This window comes from Schistocerca nitens, chromosome 11 (assembly GCF_023898315.1).
Source record: "Schistocerca nitens isolate TAMUIC-IGC-003100 chromosome 11, iqSchNite1.1, whole genome shotgun sequence".
Classification (NCBI taxonomy): domain Eukaryota; kingdom Metazoa; phylum Arthropoda; class Insecta; order Orthoptera; family Acrididae; genus Schistocerca; species Schistocerca nitens.
This window is the reverse complement of record NC_064624.1, coordinates 166,616,355-166,638,837: the sequence shown is the minus strand read 5'-3', so window position 1 is coordinate 166,638,837 and position 22,483 is coordinate 166,616,355. Positions and strand designations below refer to the sequence as shown.

Here is a 22,483-nt window from a genome sequence, read left to right as displayed (position 1 = left end):
ACTGTTGTACTGATATAGGTGTAGCGACTAATGTGACTGACTACTCCACTACAACGAAGATTTCAGGTTTTACAGAATGGAAACATCACGAATGGGGAATTTAAAATACGTTGCTGCACGCCTTCAACTGTGTGCAGCATTCTAAGATACACTATGTGATCAAAAGTATCCAAACACCTGGCTGAAATTGAATTACAAGTTTGTGGCGCCCTCTATAGGTAATGCTAGAATACAATATGGTGTCGGCCGACCATTAGCCTTGATGACAGTTCCTACTCTCGCAGACATACGTTGAATCTTGGGGAATGCCAGCCCATACTTCATGGAGTGCTGCACTGAGGAGAGGTATCTTTGTCAGTCGGCAAGGCCTGGCACGGTGTTGGTGTTCCAAAACATCACGAGAAGTTCTGTAGGATTCAGGTCAGCACTCTGTGCAGGCCAGTGCATTACAGGGATGTTACTGAGGTGTAACCACTCCGCCCCAAGCCGTGCATTCAGAACAGGTGTTTGCTCGGGTTGAAAGATGCAATCACCATCCATGAATTGCTCTTCATCATAACCGCCTCTGAAGTTTACTGTTGGCACTACAGACACTGGCAGATGACGTTCACTAAGCATTCGCCACACCCACTCCCTGCCATCGGATGGCAACATTGTGTACCGTGATTCGTCACTCCACACAACGTTTTTCCACGGTTCACTCGTACAATGTTTACTCTCCTTAAACCAAGCGAGACATTGTTTGCATTTACTGGTATGATGTGTGGCCTATTAGCAGCCACACGACCATGAAATCCGAGTTCTGTCACCTCCCGCCTAACTGCCATAGTACTTGCAGTGGATCGTGATGCAGTTTGGAATTCCTATGTGATCATATGGATAGATAACTGCCTATCACACATTAAGACCCTCTTCAACTGTCTGCGGTCTCTGTCGGTCAACAGACGAGGTCGGCCTGTATGCTTCTGTGCTGTACGTGTCCCTTCACGTTCCCACTTCACTATCACATCGGAGACAGAGACCTAGGGATGTGTAGGAGTATGGAAATCTCGCGCACACATGTATGACACAAGTGACACCCAATCACCTGACCTCGTTCGAAGTCCATGAGTTCCGCAGACCGCCCCTTTCTGCTCTCTCACGATGTCTAGTGACTACTGAGGTCACTGGTATGGAATACCTGGCAGTAGGTGGCAGCGCAATGCACCTAATATGAAAAACGTATGTTTTATGGGGAGTCCGGATACTTTTGACCACATAGTGTAGATGTTTCCCTGGTCCTGGTAAGGAGCGACAGACCTGCTCCGCTTCTTCACCTTCACTTTACACAGTGTAACGCCATTTATAGGTATCTCATTCCCAGAAGCAGGGGAGATAACAAACGAGAACAGAGGGTACTTGAAAGGAAGAGGTTTAGGGTAGCATGTACAGCACAGAGAACAGAGCGGGCTTTCCCTAGCTGCCAACAGCACATGTCACTGTGGTGTCTGTCTGTGATCTGAGCAGTCCATCATTGTGTCCATCACTAGAACGGAACCTGCAGTGGCCACAGCTAATTTTCCTTTCTCTTCAAACATTTCAGGAGCTAACGTAAATAACAGCTTGTTGTACACATACAATTCAATAGAAATGTTGACTGCAAATAAGACCTAAATAATCCACGTAGCTATGGAAATCTTGGCTATTGCATGATTTTCTTCTTGCTAACTTATCTGCTAACAAAAGATTTGATGAAAATGTTATTAGAATTCAACGAAAGCATTGTGAGCCATCAGAAAGCGCTATTTCTGTTTCCAGTGTGTGTGTTTATGGGTCTACTGTGCAATGGCCTTCAGACATCCATGCATGTTTGAAGAAACAGGTACCGCTGTGAGCTACAGCTGCATGAAGTACGAGAAATGTATTCGCAATCGTGAATACGATGACACTCCAACTGTACCGTTTACTGGTGATGTAAAAAGCTTGATGTCAGACCTGGACTGGAATCTGAATTTCCCAATGTGCAAGTATGATCGCCGAACAACTTCGTCTATGCGAGCATGCTTCAATGACCGACCTAAAACTCCACATATCACCGTGAGTTTCCATGGCTTGCTGTAGAACAATCACTGTAACTCACACACAGGAAGAAACTTACTTATTGTTGTAACGACCTTTGTCTAGGCATATGAATACTATTTACAGTGCCTGTGTTTAAAAACCTCCTATGGCATGTCCTTCAGACAAGGATGCATGTCTGAAGGAACAGACCCTGCTGCAGTTCACAGCTGTATTTAGCATAAGAAATGTGTTTGCAGTTTAAAATACGATGAGATTCTCACTCTACAATTTACTGGTGGCATTAGAAGATTTGTGCCAGACTGGGACCCGAACCTGGATTTCCCACTTTATGCGAGCAGTGGCCTTAACAACTTCCAGGATCCAGGTTAGAGTGTCAGTATGGAAGAAATTTTACTATTTTGCCAACATATAGGGTAAATCACCTAATGCTTCCTCCAGAAATATTGCGGGTATTGAAAGTGCTATTCATCTGCTGTTTTCATACAGTGGATTGGTAGTCTGGAGCTCGTATTGTTAGCCAATCCATAGATTGTACTAATACTGAGGAAGTGTATTTGTTGTGACAAGATACACTTTTCTAATTAGACCTACTCCTATTGACGTTAACAAACGAAGAGTAGCGTAGTTCAGAATGTCAGTGGTGTTTGCTGCAGGATCCAAGTACGAGTCGTTTACGAGGTACCGTATTTGAAATGTTCGACATCGGCACTTGTTTGTGGCATTCAACCTGCTTAGTTGCGAAGTACAATGTCTTTATGTTTGCTTACTTCAAGCATGCGTGTTCCTTGAGAGCATTTAGACAAGCTATTCAGTTAGTGTGTGACAATCTAATGCAGACAACGCCGGTATTTGTGTGACATACATTATGTGACCAAAGGTATCTGGACACCCCCAGAAACATTCATTTTTCATATTAGGTGCATTGTGCTGATACCTACTGCGAGGTACTCCATATTGGCGCCTTCAGTGGACATTACACACCATGATACAGCAGAATGGGGTACTCCACGGAACTGACGGACTTCGAATGTGGTCAGGTGATTGATGTCTCACTTGTCATCCGTCTGTACGCAAGATTTCCACACTCCTAAACATGCGTAGGTCCGATGTGATAGCGAAGTGGAAACGTGAAGGGACACCACAGAAGCGCACAGGCCGACTTCGTCTGTCGAATGACAGAGACTGCCGACAGTTGAATAGGGTCGTAATCTGTAATAGGCACACATCTATCCAGGACATCACACGGGAAATCGAAACTGCATCGGTATCCACTACAAGTACAATGACATTTAGACGGGAGGTGACAAAACCAGGATTTCATGGTCGAGCGGCGGCACACATCGCAGTGGTAAGAAGCGTAAGCATTGGACGATTGAACAGTGGAAAAACCATGTGTGGTGTGACTAATCATGGTACACAATGTGCCAATCGGATGGAAAGGTGTGGGTATGGCGAATGCCCTGTGAATGCTCTCTGCCAGCATGTGTAGTGGCAACAGTAAAATTCGGAGGCGGTGGTTTTATGATACGGCCATATTTGTCATGGAAGGTGCTTGCACCTCTTGTTGTTTTGCGTGGCACTACCACAGCACAGCCCTACATTCATGTTTTAAGCGCCTTCTTGTTTCCAACTGTACAAGAGCAGTTCGGGGATGGCGATTACATCTTTCAACATGAAAGAGCATCTTTTCATAATGCATGGGCTGTGGCCGAGTGGTTGCATGACAGTAACGTCTTTGTGAAGGACTGGCCCGCACAGAGTCCTGACCTGAACGCTACAGAACACATCTGGGGTATACTGGAACGCCAGCTTCGTGCCAGGTCTCACTGACCAACATCGATACCTCTCTTCAGTGCGACACTCCTTGTAGAATGAGCTGCCATTCCCCAACAAATCATCCAGCACCTGATTGAACTTGTGGCTGCGAGAGTGGAAGCTGAGGTCAAGGCTAAGGGTGGACCAGCACCACACTGAATTCCAGCATTACCGATGGAGGGCTTCATTGAATTTCTTATTCAGCCAGGTGTCTGGATACATTTGATCACATAGTGTATACAAGAAAATTAGTATCAGTAGTAGTGTATTTTACTGCGCATGCACATCTAATTAAACTTTGTGGTGGACATTGAAGGCTTGTCAGTACGCACACTTAGAGATGTGTAATATAGTTGAGCAGCTTGTCTCATGCTTACCTGGTGTCTGTCGGTGTCTCTGCAATCAGGTGAGTCAACTCCACAACAGTTTGAGGGTCGTTGACTACAGCCTCAGCCCAGCCCTGCGTCGCCATCACACGGAGCATGTGGGCCTTTATGAAGGCGACGGCGGCCTGCTTCAGCCTGTTGGCAGAATGCCTAATCGCGATAACACCTGCAGCTGCCGCAGTGTCGACAGACAGCTGGGCGACCACCTGTTGCTCACAGTGCACTTTCAGTACCGATAGGTCGTATATGTCGGCGGCGACCAGCAGCTGTGGGGCCATGCTGGGCAGCTGGGGCACCTGCAGGGTGTAGAGGTATGCCAGCACCTGGCGCAGCACAGGACCCTCTGTGTCTGAGAGTACGAGCTCGCTGCTGCTGCCCTCTACAGTGACGCGACGGAACATGTCTGCAAACACGGGACTCCTGGCGGCCAAGACAGCCCTGTGAGCCACAAGCCGCGTGTCCCCGGCCAGCAGAGTCACCACAGCGCCGTCCCCGGCGTCCAGCAGGGCACCCAGATCCACGGCCGTGGCCTCCTCAGCCTCCTGAACTCGTCCCACTGTGAGGGATTCTGGAACACAGTTTCCCAAAGGAAATGTAGGAGTGGCTGCCAGTGCAGAGTTAATCATTTTATCAATTTAAAGGCATTTATAAAGCTGCCATCAGGATAAAATTCACACACAACATAGATTAAAGTGTGTAGATGAAGGAAATAATACTTTTGAAAATCTATTACATCTCCTCTTAAAACTTCCCTATTTGCGTGTAAAAAATGCCACGGAAGGAATACAGGCTGCCTATCATTTGTCTCTTTGTACAATTACTTGCTCAAAGTATCAAAATGGAGATCTAGCACAAAACTAAGAGCATATTTTATTCAACACACAGTCCCAATTTCTGCACTTATTTAAGAAAACAATGATATTTTATGTCTGAAATCTGTATCCCTCTGCCCTTAACCGCTAGCCCAGCATGTTTCTCTCCAGGAACTGATACAGGGGATCAACTAACTGCTGTCACAGTCTGGAATGACTTTCTAGAAAAATGATATAGAGGTGGCGGGCATAGCTTGATGGCAACTTCTCACATATTCCAACATGACAACACCCAATATTTTGTAGGGTAGTGGCATAACGGCCCCCTCCCCCCCTCCCCCAGTGGATAAAATTAAATTTTATGTGGGGTACAAACAACTGTGTCCAACTGTGTTTCGCTCACAATACTAAATTATTTCTAAAGGATCATGTTTATCATTAGTATTTCACAACAATGTAATAGTTATTACATAAGTTAACATTAACTAATTTTTATTTTTAAATTACAGAAGTAATGAATGACACAAGTGGTGCATGCTACAGCTTGTCAAACGAATATATGAACTTCATCTTACACACATAATCCTCCTGCTGCACACAATATTTTTCACTTTGTACCATGATGGAGAAATCGAGACATATAGATCACATATATTTCGATATCTCATAAAAATTTGTAGCAAATGACCAGAAATTTCGTCATCACTCACTTCATAATAATAAATGAAAAAATATTAATCTTCAACTCAACACTTACTATGTAGTGGCTACTATTGTAGTGTAAGATGTCTACAGTACTTTATTTTTATTATTGTTTGTGGCACCTAGTCAGACTCAAAGCGTTGGCAAGTTAAAATCGTTCGATTTCTGACACTGCAGAAGTAAGGAGTCCAGCAATCAAGTGATACAGAAACAGTAAGTAGAGTGCACGAATTTTCACTTGACTGATTTTAAGTAAAGGTGCAGGGTGAGGGTGACACAAGTGTCAATAGAGAGAGAAGTGGTGTAGAGGAAACAAGTTTTGTAACAACTGCATAACTTCACTGCAGACAGTTAGCTAACTTCCATTTTTGAGTAGTCTTAGACGCAATGAGAACGGCTACATCATTACAAATAAGAAGTACCAATTGTATAATTGACACATTAGTCTGAGGTTTAATAAAACGTCTACAAATGCTAAGTATCATTTACCTTTCATCACCTTCAAAATAAAAATTTTCAAAGGAAATATTCTTCTTAGTGGAGTTTAGTTAATTGTTAAAGATGATGACTTAGTGTGTGTGTTTGGGAGGGTAGGAGGGTGGGGTGGGGGAGGTGGAGCTCTAGCTAGTGTCTGTTTGCACTCTGGGATAAAGCCATTACTGTAGGGGGATATGTCAGAGCCAGTCATAGAGAATATGCCATATTTTCAACACACATTTTTTCCGTCATTTGATAATTGATGACACCCTACCAAATTGTTGCAGATGGCACTGATAACTGACCTTTGCTGGTGTGAGTTCTTCATTACAAGCTGTTATTAGCGTTGAAAATAGTCACAGTTCCAGTTACTACGTTAGATGATCAGGTTGGTCCTTTAATTGACATTTTAAATTACTATTATTAATTGCACTTATTTTCTATCAGCTAGCTCTGAAAATCCGAGAAACAAGAAATCCCTGGGAAAGACAACATTCTAGCTGAATTTGTCGAACGTGGAAGAATTGGAAGTAGAAATCTGTTAAATACTCCCTATCGTAACATATAGAAACAGGGGAATTTGCCCTCATATTGTAGAAAAACATTATACGATATTTGTCCTTAAAGGAAGAATGTCTTAAAATACGAAAATTACTGAAGTCTTACCTTAGTTGTGAATGCCTTATCAAATAAAAGCTTACACTGTCTTCGTACAGTTGACACACGATTATCAGAAAGTCAGTTTGGATTTGGAAAAAAACTAAGAATCCAAGAAGGAGTAATATCATTAAACTTAATTTGAAATTGTAAATACATAGCTTTGGTAGGTATACAGGAAATGTCTCATGATGTAAAATGGCCAAATAGAGTTTGAGATACAGGAGAGAGTATGAATATGCATAGAGAGTGATATGTTATGTGGAAGCTGTATAATAAAAGAGAAGACTTCCATTGGAGTGCACTCTACACAGGTTCTACGGATGTTCACAAATGAGTCTGGCAGGGTGGTGTACTATAAACAATTATCTTTAATCTATTCAACGAACAGGTACTTAGGAAGGGGGAGAAGTGTTACATGTAGTAATACAGGAGAATAGAGCAGGTATGCATGGCATAGCTGTTTTATCTGAAAGTGAATACAATCTAGGCCCATGCTAGTGGCCTCTGTGTGCATCAGAACCAGAATTGTCCCAAAAGTGCACCTCCATGGTGAATTTGGATAATCCATGAGAGGACATTGCACACCACACAGTCTCCCATTGAGGATGAAGTGACATCTCGATCGCCAAATACCGACTCTCAGCCCCCAACCGTGTCAATTTCACTTACTAACGAATACATACAAATAAAAGTGGCCGACAACAACATGGGATGTTCGATGGGCATTCTAATTCCCATCGTGTCCCGCAGCTGGGGCATTGGACTGGATGAAGAAGACCCATTGAGTTCCCTCCACGGTCGCCAGATCTAACACCTACGGACTTTAACTTGTGGGGAACTGTGAAAGATAACGTCTATCGACGTAAGCCACGCACGCTGGAGGAACTTCGCCAGGAGATTACAGCGACATGTGCAGCGATCTCCACTGTAACAGTGACTGACATAGTTGCGATGAGCCGGAAGCTGTGGCCGAGCGGTTCTAGGCGCTTCAGTCTGGAATCGCGCTCATGCTACAGTCTCAGGTTCGAATCCTGCCTCCGGCATAGATGTGTGGGATGTCCTTAGGTTAGTTAGGTTTAAGTAGTTCTAAGTCTAAGGGAGTAATGCCATCAGATGTTAAGTACCATAGTGCTTAGAGACTTTTAACGACCGCTCGTCATTCTGCTATGTGTATAGCCGCCGACTGTAAACATTTTAACACTTAAAGTAACCATATGCTAAGCTGAAAGTTGTACAACATATGTGATGAATTATTAATTGTAAAATAAACACATAAGTAATAGTTTTTGATCCTTATGTTGTGCATACATTTTTCTATCTGACTGTATATAAAGAAGAATAAAAAAATGTTAATTAGTTACAAAGTTCGGCGTGTTACAATTTATTCAAAATGTAAACGTCACTACATATATTCGGATTAAGGTTATGACATCTTCGATGTGCCTGCCGTCATTGGCGATGAGGTGGCGCAGATGAATAGCGAAACTCTGCGTGACCCGCTGAAGTGTCGGAGTGTCGATGCTGGCGGTGACCTCCTGAATGTCTGTTTTCAGCTCAGCAACAGTCTCTGGGCTATTGCTGTACACCTTGACCTTAATACAGCCCCACCGAAAGAAGTCGATGTATTCAGATCCAGAGAACATTGAGGCCAATCGAGGCCCATGCCTGTGCTTCCTGGGTACACCAGAGCCAGAATGCGGTCCCCAGAATGCTCCTCCAGGACATCAAACACTTCCCTGCTTCCAAGGGGTCGAGCACTATCTTGCATGAATCACATCTTATCGAAATGAGGGTAACTTTGGATATTCGTGATGATATCATCTTCCAAAACCTTTATGTACCGTTCGGTAGTCACCAAAAGAATATCGCACTGATTATTCCGTGTCTGGAGACTGCACACCACACAGTTACCCGTTGACGGTGAAGTGACTTCTCGATCACCGAATGCTCAGTACACCAAATGCGTCAATTTCGCTTATTGACGAACCTATCCAAATAGATGTGGGCTTAGGGGCGAAATGAAACCATATTCACATCAAAGTCCTGTTCGTCAATTCTGGAGACAAGAGTGTAGGCGAAACAAAACGGCTGTTCCATGGCCCTCGTGCTTAATGACTGAGGAGTTTGAATTTTGTATGGGAAAAGATGCGGGTCTTCAACAACTATACGTCGCAGTGCCTCCCAGTTGATTCCCAGCTGTTATGCAGCTCGTCTGATAGATTTCCTGGGGCTGGTTTGAAACACAGCGCTTGTAATCTTGATGTTTTCAGGCGTTTCCATCCGTTTTGGTCCACTGACATTGCGAACACTGTCAGCACGAAAGCTACCCGTTCTCTCAAACTTGCGAATCATATTCTTGATTTTTAGCAGACACGGACCGGTTCTCTTCATCTTGATCTCGGTCGCACCATTTCCTTTGAGCCGCATTTGGGCTGTTATTGCTCGTGTAGTAGGCCTTCACAAGTCGTATATGTTCAGGTACGCTGTACCGTGACGTTTTCTCGTGCACATAGCCGACAACAACAAGCCGCACGTGCATACGCAAACTCCCATCATCCCCCGCAGCCAACAGTCCAATTTGAACGTCATAAAGGAAACCGTTCAGAAGCTATGAAGATTTCATTTCATGTAGGTCAATAATTGTCACTCTCAAACTTCCTGGCAGATTAAAACTGTGTGCTGGATCGAGACTCGAACTCAGGACCTTTGCCTTTTGCGGGCAACTGCTCTGTCGACTGGGCTACCCAACCACGACTCACGTCCCGTCCTCTGGGCTTCAGTTCTGCCAGTACCTCGTCTCCTACCTTCCAAACTTCACTAGCACTCCTGCCAGGAAGTTTCATATCAGCGTACACTCCGCTGCAGAGTGAAAATTTCAGTCTGCAAACATACCCCAGGCTGTGCCTAAGCTATGTCACCGCAATATCCTTTCTTTTTTGGAGTGCTAGCCTTGCAAGATTCGCAGAAGAGCTTGTGTGAAGTTTGGAAGGTAGGAGACGAGGTACTGGTAGAACTGAAGGCCATAGGAGGGGACATGGGTCCTGCTTGGGTAGCTCAGATGGTAGAGCACTTGCCCGCAAAAGGCAAAGGTCTTTAGTTCTTGTCTCGGTCCGACACACCCTTTTAATATGCCAGGAAGTTTCATATCAGCGCACACTCTGCTGCAGTGTGAACATTTCAATCTCGAATTGTCACCCTGTTTGAATAACTTTCCTTCCTGATTTCTATCGTAAACATGTTGTTGTTGTTGTTGTTGTTGTGGTCTTCAGTTCAGAGACTGGTTTGATGCTGCTCTATCCTGAGTAAGCTCCTTCATCTCAAAGTACCTGCGGCTATCTACTTAATGTATTCATATCTTGGTCTCCCTCCACGCTGCTCTCCAATACTGAACTGGTGATAACCTTGATGCCTCAAAAAAAGGCAGACGAACAGATCCCTTCTTCTAATCAATTTGTGCCACAAATTTCTCTTCTCCCCAATTCTATTCAGTACCTCCAGATTAGTTACGTGGTATACCCATTTAATCTTCAGCATCCTTCTGTAGCACCACATTTCCAAAGATTCTATTCTCTTCTTGTATAAACTATTTATCGTCCATGTTTCACATCCATACACAGCTACACTCCATAAAAATTCTTTCAGAAATGACTTCCTGACATTTAAAACTATACTCGATGTTAACAAATTTCTCTTCTTTTGAAACGCTTTCCTTGTCATTGTCAGTCTACATTTTACATCCTCTCTACTTCCACCATCGTCAGTTAATTTGCTCCCCAAATAGCAAAAGTCATCTACTACTTTAAGTGCCTCGTTTGCTAATCTAATCCCCTAAGCCTCACCTGCTTTAACTCGACTACTTCCCATTATCATCGTTTCGCTTTTGTTTAAGTTCATCTTTTATCCGCCATTGAAGACACTGTCCGTTCCATTCGACTGCTCTTCCAGGTCCTATGCTCTCTCTGAGGGAATTCCAATGTCATTGGCAAACCTCAAAGCTTTTATTTCTTCTTCGGATTTAAATTCCTAATCTGAACTTTTCTTTTGTTTTCTTTACTGCTTTCTCAGTACATAGACTGAATGACGTTGGGCATGGGCTACAACCATGTCTCACTCCATTCTCAACCACTGTTTTCCTTTCATGCCCCTCGGCTGTTATAACTGCCATCTGGTTTCTGCACAAATTGTAAATAGCCATTCACTCGCTGTGTTTTACCCATGTCGCCTTCAGAATTTGAAAGAGAGTATTCCAGTCAACATTGTCAGAAGCTTTCTCTAAGTCTGCAAATGCTAGAAACGTAGGCTTGCCTTTCCTTAATAAACTAAATAATCGTAAACATACGCCAGTATATTGCTCTTACGTCTTTCACCTTAGACAAATACATTTTTTTCAGCTTTGGAAGACAAGAGTCAATTATGAATGAAAAACGAGCGCAGTACTGTTATGTCGTCCATCAGTCCCTCCCGATGGGGATCCCACACCGCACAGCAATACTCCAGAATAGGACGGACAAGCCTGGTGTAAGCAGTCACTTTAGTAAAGCTGTTGCAGCTTTTAAGCGTTCTGCCAATGAACTGCAGTCTTTGGTTTGCTCTAAGCAAAAAATTATCTATGTTATCGTTCCAATTTAGGTTATTTGTAATTGTAATCCCCAAGTATTTAGTTGGATTTACAGCCTTAATATTAAGTGTGACTTATTGCGTAATCAAAATTTCTTTGGATTTCTTTTAGCACTCATGTGAATAACTTCACTCTTTTCTTTATTCAGCTTCAATTGCCACTTTTCGCACCATACAGATATCTTATCTAAATCATTTTGCTGTTCGTTTTGGTCATCTGATGACTTAACAAGACGGTAAATAACAGCATCATTTGCAAACAATCTGAGAGGGCTACTCAGATTGTCTCCTATGTCGTTAATATTGTTCAGGAACAACGGAGGGAAAAATTTGGAAAATTGTGGTAAGGTCTTATGGGACCAAACTGCTGAGGTCATCCGTCCCTAAGCTTACACGCTATTTAATCTAACATAAAGTAACTTACGCTAAGGACGACACACAGACCCATGCCCGATGGAGGACTCGAACCTCCGACGGGGGGAGTCACACGGAGCGTGACAAGACGCCCCAGTCCGCGCGGCTACCCCACTCGGCAACAACAGATGGCCTATAACACTTCCTTGGGGAACGCAGGATATTGCTTCTGTTTTACCCGATGACCTTCCTTCTATTACTACGGACTGCGATCTTACTGAGAGGAAATCACGAAGCCAGTCGCACAACTGAGGCGATTTTCCATATTCATGCAGTTTGGTTAGAAGACGCATGTGAGGAGCGGTGTCGAAAGTCTTCTGGAAATCTAAAAATATGGAGTCGGTTTGACATGCCCTGTCGAGAGCACTCATCACTTGATGAGTATAAAGAGGTAGTTGTGTTTTACAACAACGATGTTTTCTGCATCCGTGATGTCTATGTGTCAATAAATCGTTTTCTTCGAGGTAATTCAGAATGTTCGAACACAGTGTATGTTCCCCTACTGCAAATCGACGTTATTGATGCGGGTCTGGAATTCAGTGGATTACTCCTACTTTCCTTCTTGGGTATTGGTGAGACTTGAGCAACTTTCCAGTATTTAGGTACGGAACTTTCTGTGAGGAGGCGGTTGTATATAATTCATATATATGGAGCTGTAGCATCAGCATAATCGGAAGTGAACTTGAGTGGGGTACAATCTGGACCGGATTAAGTGATTTAACCTGCTTTGCTACACCGTGGATGACTCTACTTCTATGTTTCTCATCTAGGCAGTTGTTCTCTGTCGGAATTCCGAAATATTTACTTCGTCTTCTTTGGTGAATTAGTTTCGGAAAACCTGTTTAATAACTGTGCTTTAGTGGCACTGTCATCAGTGACTTCGCCTTTGTTATCGCGCGGTGAAGGTACTGATTGCCTCTCGCCACTGGTGTGCTTTATGTATGACCTGTCGCTGTCCTCGATCGCTGTCAACTGTCCTCAGTGCCAGTGATTCGCCGCAGACACGCACTGCCGCAGCAGGAACACCTGTTTCTGGAGCTGAGCTGTGCGCCAAGTCTAAGACCATGGAAAGGGGTTGTTTGGACAAAAAAGTCTCCCTCCTCTGCCTCTCGCTAAAGGGTTAATAAAGGTGGCGTTCGGGTATTTAAGCTGCTGACTCACACCAGCTTACACCTCGGCACTTCCGAGGTGAACACGTACACAGAATCACTGTATACTTACACATATGGAACTTTTGTGCATTGTGGTTGGCTTTTTCTTTCACACATTTGCAACCACACGGACAACGTTTATATATTGGCTTTGGCAAGTATTTCGGTGGTTATGTCACTTTGTACGTATATCCACACACAACTTACAGAGCTTACTCATTAAATGCTGTCGTCGTATGTCTCCCTGTGGCCGCCACGCCTACAGGAGAGCTGACAGGCTGCTCCCTGCTGGGGACAGAGAGCTGTACCGCACCGTGGTCGTCGTATTCCACGCCAAGACAACTTGGTGGCCAAGGAATCAGGGTTGGAAAGATGTTTTGCTCTAAATGCAAGTCCGTCTGGAGACTACACACCATGTTCCTCGATGCTCAAAAACTCGGTGATGTTTTCACAATTCTTCTCTTACTTTCGTTTCTGCCCCTGTGTGGTCAACAGAGAACAGGCCATTGCTTCAGTATCTTTCTTTCGTCAGTGAACATTATACTGTTGTGTGTATTTTGTTAATTCACTAGGATTTATCTATAATGTCTGGTCTCACTTCAGACGTCTCTCCTGTATGCATTTTACATCTGTTTGTTACCAGATTTTTCTGACACAAAAATTAAAGATTTCTAAGACACAAATTAAAGATTAATATGATTAACTTAAATTGTATAGGCACTTAAGTATTTTGCAACCATACATAATTTTTCAGTTTATATATATATATATATATATATATATCTTGTGTACTTCGCCGTCGTAATTGTAAGTAAAAATGGATTACGCCTGTCACTATAGACTTTCATTTTGCCTCTACGCATCCACCCTTCAGTACCTGATCTGCTGACCATACAAAAGTACACTTTCAATGGCTTGCTTGTGCCATGTGTACTTGCAAATAATAATCCCTCTAAAACGTACGACCACTAACAGCCATAATTATTAGTCTGCAAATGGCGCAAGTACTGATATAATATTGTTTAATACAGTGTTCTCAGTCACCAGTAGAAATATCTGCAGTTATACCCATTATACACTCCTGGAAATGGAAAAAAGAACACATTGACACCGGTGTGTCAGACCCACCATACTTGCTCCGGACACTGCGAGAGGGCTGTACAAGCAATGATCACACGCACGGCACAGCGGACACACCAGCAACCGCGGTGTTGGCCGTCGAATGGCGCTAGCTGCGCAGCATTTGTGCACCGCCGCCGTCAGTGTCAGCCAGTTTGCCGTCCCATACGGAGCTCCATCGCAGTCTTTAACACTGGTAGCATGCCGCGACAGCGTGGACGTGAACCGTATGTGCAGTTGACGGACTTTGAGCGAGGGCACATAGTGGGCATGCGGGAGGCCGGGTGGACGTACCGCCGAATTGCTCAACACGTGGGGCGTGAGGTCTCCACAGTACATCGATGTTGTCGCCAGTGGTCGGCGGAAGGTGCACGTGCCCGTCGACCTGGGACCGGACCGCAGCGACGCACGGATGCACGCCAAGACCGTAGGATCCTACGCAGTGCCGTAGGGGACCGCACCGCCACTTCCCAGCAAATTAGGGACACTGTTGCTCCTGGGGTATCGGCGAGGACCATTCGCAACCGTCTCCATGAAGCTGGGCTACAGTCCCGCACACCGTTAGGCCGTCTTCCGCTCACGCCCCAACATCGTGCAGCCCGCCTCCAGTGGTGTCGCGACAGGCGTGAATGGAGGGACGAATGGAGACGTGTCGTCTTCAGCGATGAGAGTCGCTTCTGCCTTGGTGCCAATGATGGTCGTATGCGTGTTTGGCGCCGTGCAGGTGAGCGCCACAATCAGGACTGCATACGACCGAGGCACACAGGGCCAACACCCGGCATCGTGGTGTGGGGAGCGATCTCCTACACTGGCCGTACACCACTGGTGATCGTCGAGGGGACACTGAATAGTGCACGGTACATCCAAACCGTCATCGAACCCATCGTTCTACCATTCCTAGACCGGCAAGGGAACTTTCTGTTCCAACAGGACAATGCACGTCCGCATGTATCCCGTGCCACCCAACGTGCTCTAGAAGGTGTAAGTCAACTACCCTGGCCAGCAAGATCTCCGGATCTGTCCCCCATTGAGCATGTTTGGGACTGGATGAAGCGTCGTCTCACGCGGTCTGCACGTCCAGCACGAACGCTGGTCCAACTGAGGCGCCAGGTGGAAATGGCATGGCAAGCCGTTCCACAGGACTACATCCAGCATCTCTACGATCGTCTCCATGGGAGAATAGCAGCCTGCATTGCTGCGAAAGGTGGATATACACTGTACTAGTGCCGACATTGTGCATACTCTGTTGCCTGTGTCTATATGCCTGTGGTTCTGTCAGTGTGATCATGTGATGTATCTGACCCCAGGAATGTGTCAATAAAGTTTCCCCTTCCTGGGACAATGAATTCACGGTGTTCTTATTTCAATTTCCAGAAGTGTACAATGTATGTCTACATGTAGGAAGGTGAACGATCTGTACGTATAACTAACTACACACACTAAGCATTTGAATGTTATATACACTGAAGAACCAAAGAAATCTCGTGTAGGGCCCCGCGAGCCCGCAGAAGTGCCGCAACACGACGTGGCATGGACTCGACTAATGTCTGAAGTAGTGCCGGAGCGAACTGACACCATGAATCCTGCAGGGCTGTCCGGCTGTCCCTAAATCCGTAGGAGTACGAAGGGGTGGAGATTTCTTCTTAGCAGCACGTTGCAAGGAATCTCACTTATGCTCAATAATGTTGGTGTCTGAGGAGTATGGTAACCAGTGGAAGTGTATAAACTCAGAAGAGTGTTCCTGGAGCCATTCTGTAGCAATTCTGGACGTGTGGGGTGTCGTATTGCCCTTCTGGAATTGCCCAATTCTGTCTGAATGTACAATGGACACGAATGGATGCAGGTGATCAGACAGGGAGCTTATGTACGTGTCACCTGTCAGAGTCGTGTCCAGACGTATTAGGGGTCCCATATCGCTCCGACAGCACACGCCCCACACCATTACAGCGCATCGACCAAGTTGAACAATCTCCTGCTGACATACAGGGTCCATGGATTCCTGAGGTTGTCTCCATCCACTCGATACAACTTGAAACTAGACTCGCCCAACCAGGCAATACGTTTAGAGTCATCAACAGTCCATTGTCGTTGTTGACTGGTCCAGGTGAAGACTTGTGTCATGCTGTCATCTAGGGTGCGCTAGTGGGCCTTTGGCTCCGAAGTCCGTTATCGATGATGCTTCCTTGAATGGTTTGCAGCCTGACTCTTGTTGATGGCCCAGCATTAAAATCTACAGCAATTTGCGGAAGGATGGCACTTCAGTTACGTTGAGCGAAATGGTTATACGGGAAATTCCCCACTTCATCGCTACCTCGGAGATGCTCTTTCCCATCACTCCTGCGCCAACTATAACACCACGTTCAAACCCACTTACATCTTGATAATGTGCCATCAAAAGCAGCATAACTGATCTAACAACTACCCCTACCACTTGTTGTCAAAAATGTGTTCAAATGTGTGTGAAATCTTATGGGACTTAACTGCTAAGGTCATCAGTCCCTAAGCTTACACACCACTTAACCTAAATTATCCTAAGGACAAACACACACACCCATGCCCGAGGGAGGACTCGAACCTCCGCCGGGACCACACTTGTTGTCTTATACAAGCGTTACCGACCGCAGCGCCGTGATCTGCCTGTTTACATATCCCCGTATTTGAATACGCATGCCTATACCAGTTTCTTTGCCACTACAGTCTAGATAAATCATCATAAATCTCACTGTATACACAGACATACACGTTCTTTGCGTATTGCCTGTTAACTTTTCCTTCCATACATTTGTAACAACACGGAAAACGTTTCTGTGGTTATGTAGTTTTTACATATTATCTAGACATAACTTACTAGTCTTAATCATTAAATGTTCTTGTCATATGTCTTCCCCTTCAATGCACATGTTCTTCTTTAAAAGCACTGCTCGCAGTTAATTGTCTTCCTTTCATAATTATTGTTGGATATACGCAGACCAATGCACTACTTTTATTTGAGCCACGTTAATTACTTAAGGTTCGATTTTCGAGTTGTGTCCAGTACTGTGCATGCGTTCCATTGCCATTCAATCAAAGGAAGTTTTTGTATGTAAGATCTGTGTAGTGAAATATTTTTTTTTTATATACAGTATTTTTAGTTTCTCCATCTGGTGCGGACACGAATAAATCAGAAGGTTTTCCAACGTGTCATCGGGCTACATGCAGCATGTGAGAAGCATGTATTTGCCTAATTTAGTAATCACACTTGCAGCGAAAGTTCCTGTGCTTTGCTGCTGGTTTCTCAAAATGTGAGCCGCAACCGGAAACAGCAAACGTTTCAACTCGAGTGGCATATCTGCTGGAATCATTGAGTTGTGAAGCAACAGTATATCTTCTCCTGCAATGCTCCCATTTAAACGTGTGGTTTCAATGATATTATCATTGGAAAATCGTACTGGCTTTATGATTCGAAGAAGAATGTCAGCCAAGCAGATTTCCAGCGTTAAACCGTCCAACGGAAGGCCTGGCAAATGAAGTGAATTTAGGAATTTGGTTGAATTTTTAAGAGCTTCATTCTGATTCATTGCAGTATCAGTGTACAGATATATAGTCGCTTCGCCCGATACTTTGGTTTACATGCACATGAATAGGTATGTTTAAGGATGCGTAGTTCATGTTGTCCACATAAGGCAAAAGATTTTATGATGATTTGAGAGGAACGAAGATTACAGTTAACGTTCTAAATTACTTAGCTGGTCCTTTTTACTTGTCTCCAGTTCTTCTTGTCTAGGGATCGAATTCTTTGAAGATATAAATGTTACATCAGCTCCTCGCACTTGGTTTAAACCAAATACATTTGAAAATTGTGGTTGCAGCAGGTTTTTTACACAAATATATTTTCTCATATTGTAGTATACCATACAGAATTTTGATTTTTCGCATTAACGAAGCCGAAATTAAAGTGTTCGCACAAAAATACGTCCGATCACAGACATGCTTACGACTCTCTCACTCTGCAGAAGTAGCAATATTCCAAAGGGTTTACAATTTTGGTTAACAAATGAATTCTTACTACATTTATTTACGTAATTAATTTCGATTATTGTTTGATAAATGAATCCAGAAATCAACATAGAAAACAGTACAGGATTGCGTAATTAATTAGAAAAATTTTAAGTGTGACAATAACTCGTAATTTCAAATGTTTGTAAAAAAAATTATTTTAACTATTCATTCAGAACTAGTACTTATCGATTACGACACCGAAACTAAAATATTTTATGAAGTAATTGGTTCAAATGGCTCTGAGCACTATGGGACTCAACATCTGAGGTCATCAGTCCCCTAGAACTAAGAACTACTTAAACCTAACTAACCTAAGGACATCACACACATCCATGCCCGAGGCAGGATTCAAACCTGCGACCGTAGCGCTCGCGCGATTCCAGACTGAAGCGCCTAGAACCGCTCGGCCCCAACGGCCGGCTATAAGGTAATTCCGTTTCATAAATTTTAGCTAGAAATATTACATACTACGTATGAAATTATATGAAAGTTTTCAGAAAGGCAGCTGAGATAATATCGACCTGTCCAAGATTCGGAAAATAATACTGGTATCGACAAGTACTGTTATGGAAAAGTAATGCTGGAGGAGGATGTCCCGTTACATGTCCTCTTACTTAAGTTGAGGATCCAGTTCCGAACTGTGCGAACTGCGTTGGATAGAAGAGAGAAGCCATTCCTTTAGTAGGCTTAGTACACCTCGGTCTACAGTACCTGTACCTAAATATTTCCTTCTCCTGTTAAGACTTAATTTTTGTGTAATATTTAATAAGAGCGAGTTTTCCCTATTTCTAGACCTTGTCAGATAGAAAATTAGGTAGCAGATAATCGATCTTGGTGGCAAGGAGAATAATTTCATCCATAGTGCTTCCTACTTCCCGGATTCCCAACTTAATACCTAGGTTAAAACTGAAAACGCTCAGCCCACTGCGTCAAAAAGACTGCACGTGAAAAAATCATAGAAATATGCAGCCTGGCTTGTGTTTAAAGGTCATTCAGTTTCATAGTCCGCCTCCATGACTGAGTGATAGTTCGGCTCCCATAGCCATGACGCGCCGATATCTATTCGCATCCCGCCCGTCGTGGAGTGCATGAGCTCGATTTCTTTGTTTACTCCCCACCGCGGCTCCGTGCACTGCTCCCTGTTACGAGCGAGCCATGGCGCACACTGAACGCCGGGCAGCGACCAGGATCACTTTTCAAGTTGAATATGCACGGCTACGACCTTTTGAAAATGAGTTGTACGGAATGATCTTCGCTTGGACCCACGGGATGTAACTGACATTCACTTTTCCATTACTGTAAACATTGTAGATGTCAATATGTGCACCGAAGAATTGTGCACCGACATTGAGATCCACTACGTGCCAAACCTCAAGGACCCTGACGGACATGGAGGGGCCTCCATTCGATTAGGGTGTTTGAGCTCCCGATTGAGGTCCCCCCAGACATCGTCATGTCCTTCCAAGCCATATGGCAATGTATGCTGTCACCAGGCCGACAGATGGAAAACCTTTCATACCTAATCTGTTCTCAATAGTGTCCGTCAACTGAAACTTGAATTAGTGAAGCATGTACCTGGTTGTAGGACGATGCAGGGCCATCGTTCCATACGTCATGCATCCCCGGACCTGTGCTTACTGCAACTAGGAAGCACATTCCGCCAAATCTGCCCCTGGAGCTGGCCTTGAGAGACACCGCTCAACGAAGCTGCCCCCATTGCGACGTCCACTGTCATCCTGTCTCTGGTGCTGTGGTCACAGCACAAACTACTGATCTTCAGCACTACTCGCATGATCCATTACAAATGATGACTGCCATCGCAGAGACTGATCTGGCACTTATCACATCACTGGAACCAGAGCTGTTAACTGGAGGAGACACTCTCCTACCTAGCACCGATGACAACAACACAGAAATCGCTCCTAGTGATGTACCGACTTCTGCCTTTGCTTCTGTCAGCCATTGAGCCAATGGACAGTTGCTGCCATAACTCTGAAAAGCATGTTTGCAAACAAAAGCCTCAATGCAAAAGCCATAAATGGCACTGTGACCATTGGATGACTACCTTTAACAGATGGTGCCTGGTGAGGACCAAATGTCTGATGACGCCAAGTCCTCTGACACCTTTTCCCATGATTGCTTAATGTCATAATGACACAGTGGTGCCAATCCTTTTTGCGTGCATTCCAGGTGGCATAACTCTTTTGGTACCGACTCCACTTGTTTGCACAGCAGATGACAAAACATCTATAGTAATGAGCTTCTGGGAATATGAGGTAGACGATGACACCGCACTACCGCCTTGTGCTACCGAAGGGAGTGTCCAGACGGAGTTATAGGGCAGAGCAACAACACAGTGACTGACAATGCTACAGATGCCACAGCTTGTGTACCATGGACAGCCACTGTCAGAGTGCATGTAACGTCCCAGGTGGGCACAGGGACTAAATAATAATGAAAGTCCATGCTCAATGTCAACAGCACCAATGCGCGCCATAAACTGACGATGTTACAAGGCTCACAGAACACAGCAGGTGCACACATAGCCCTCCTCCAGGAGATCTATGTCATGTATTTCGTCAGGTCTTTCAGATACACCTCTCATGCCTAGGATTCTCCCTGACAGAAGCGGAATGGCACTCACTCTCCATGGCATCAGAAATGAAACACCTACACCATCTGCCAACTACACACAATATCAAGCCCTCTCCACGATTCATTAAAATATAAATGTCGTATGCCTAGGGCCTCCCATCAGGTAGACCGTTCGCCAGCTGCAAGTCTTTCGATTTGACGCCACTTCGGCGACTTGAGGGTCTATGGGGATGAAATGACGATGATGAGGACAACACAACACCCGGTCCCTGAGAGGAGAAAATCTTCGACCCAGCCAGTAATCGAACCCAGGCCCTTAGGATTGGCATTCTATTGCGCTGACCACTCAGCTACCGGGGGCGGACTTCCGACTCATTGACGCGTGGGAATAAGTACATGGCGATAGGGAGTATTTCACACACCATACCAGCAATTCCCATCCACATACACGGCATCTATCTCTCAAGCCCCATTGTTTGAGGAATATGAGCATCTGAAATATAGCCCATTGGTTTTTCCAACCATGCAGCCTATATAGGCACTTCAGCCTCTCGATGCCCTGGAAACTGAATGTATCTCTCCAACATGTGGCTGAATGCCGACAGCTCATGGAGGCAATGTGGAAATCCAGCACCCTCACGGCTTCCTTGAAGAGTGGAAGCATCAGTGTCTATTGATCCCTGTTGCTCCAGAACTCTGACATGAAGATCTTCACTTGACTTTTTACACCACACCTGAGAAGGGTTGCCTACTTTGTGGTCTCCCACAATCAGGCGTCTTTAGGAGGCAGTCACAACATCTGCACTGCCTTATGTCGGTACTGTAACATTACTGTGCTTATGCAGACATCGTGTCTGATGGGAGTCGTGGCCTACCTTGATTTCAGATATGCCTTCCATAGGGTTCATCACTCTTATCTGGCAGCATTGATGTAGAATATGGGATTCCCAGACAGCTCCGGTGCGCAACACCTTGGATCCTACATAATGATCGACTTATGCCATCCATCCTGGTACAAGGATTCATGTGGCAGATGCTCTTTCCAAAGTCCTGTACGTTCTCGCCATGGAACTATTACTTTGTAGCCTCCGCTAAGTCCTCAGTGAGTCTGTGGGTGACCTGGTCCTTGTCCTGCGCAACAGAAACGATGTTCAAGTAGCACTCAAGTGAGTGGAGTACAAGGGAATTGCTTCAGACACTGTCATTAACATTTGCAAATCTCACGCGTTGCCTATAGGACGTGGGCTGCCTGCTGAATGCATACTCTGCTGCACGTCCATGATGTGATAAGATGTCTAGGCATTGATTTTTACAGCCAACTTGGGGCGATTTGTCGCCCTCAACAATAGGCGCTTATTATGCTGGCTCCAGGCAGAGCTACTTTACCATTGACTCTGAACCCTGCACATCTAAAATGGACACAGTACGCAAACGTTTATGTTGCATCGCAAATCCTGCACATGGACCAGACTTTTCCCACCTCGTTCTCAATGGCTAGACACATGTTAGCGACATTGACATGTTGTTTAAGGTCAGCTATGAGTCCCCCACCCTCGTGAAGGGCAAAGGAGGCCTCAGTCTTTGTCATCTCCAACATTGAGCAACTGTCCTCTTTAAATTCTTTGATGTCAAGAGG

The 22,483-nt window shown here is 44.7% G+C and overlaps 1 protein-coding gene across 4 annotated transcripts in view; it reads right to left on the bottom strand.

Moving 5' to 3' along the window:
- LOC126213461 (inversin-B-like) overlaps positions 1–22,483 on the bottom strand; it is a 107,062-nt gene that overhangs the window by 30,881 nt on the left and 53,698 nt on the right. For all 4 annotated transcript variants that reach the window (XM_049941230.1, XM_049941233.1, XM_049941231.1 and 1 more), the window contains one exon: positions 4,254–4,830. In XM_049941230.1, coding sequence (XP_049797187.1) covers positions 4,254–4,830 — 577 coding nt within the window. The remainder of the gene's footprint in view (positions 1–4,253; positions 4,831–22,483) is intronic.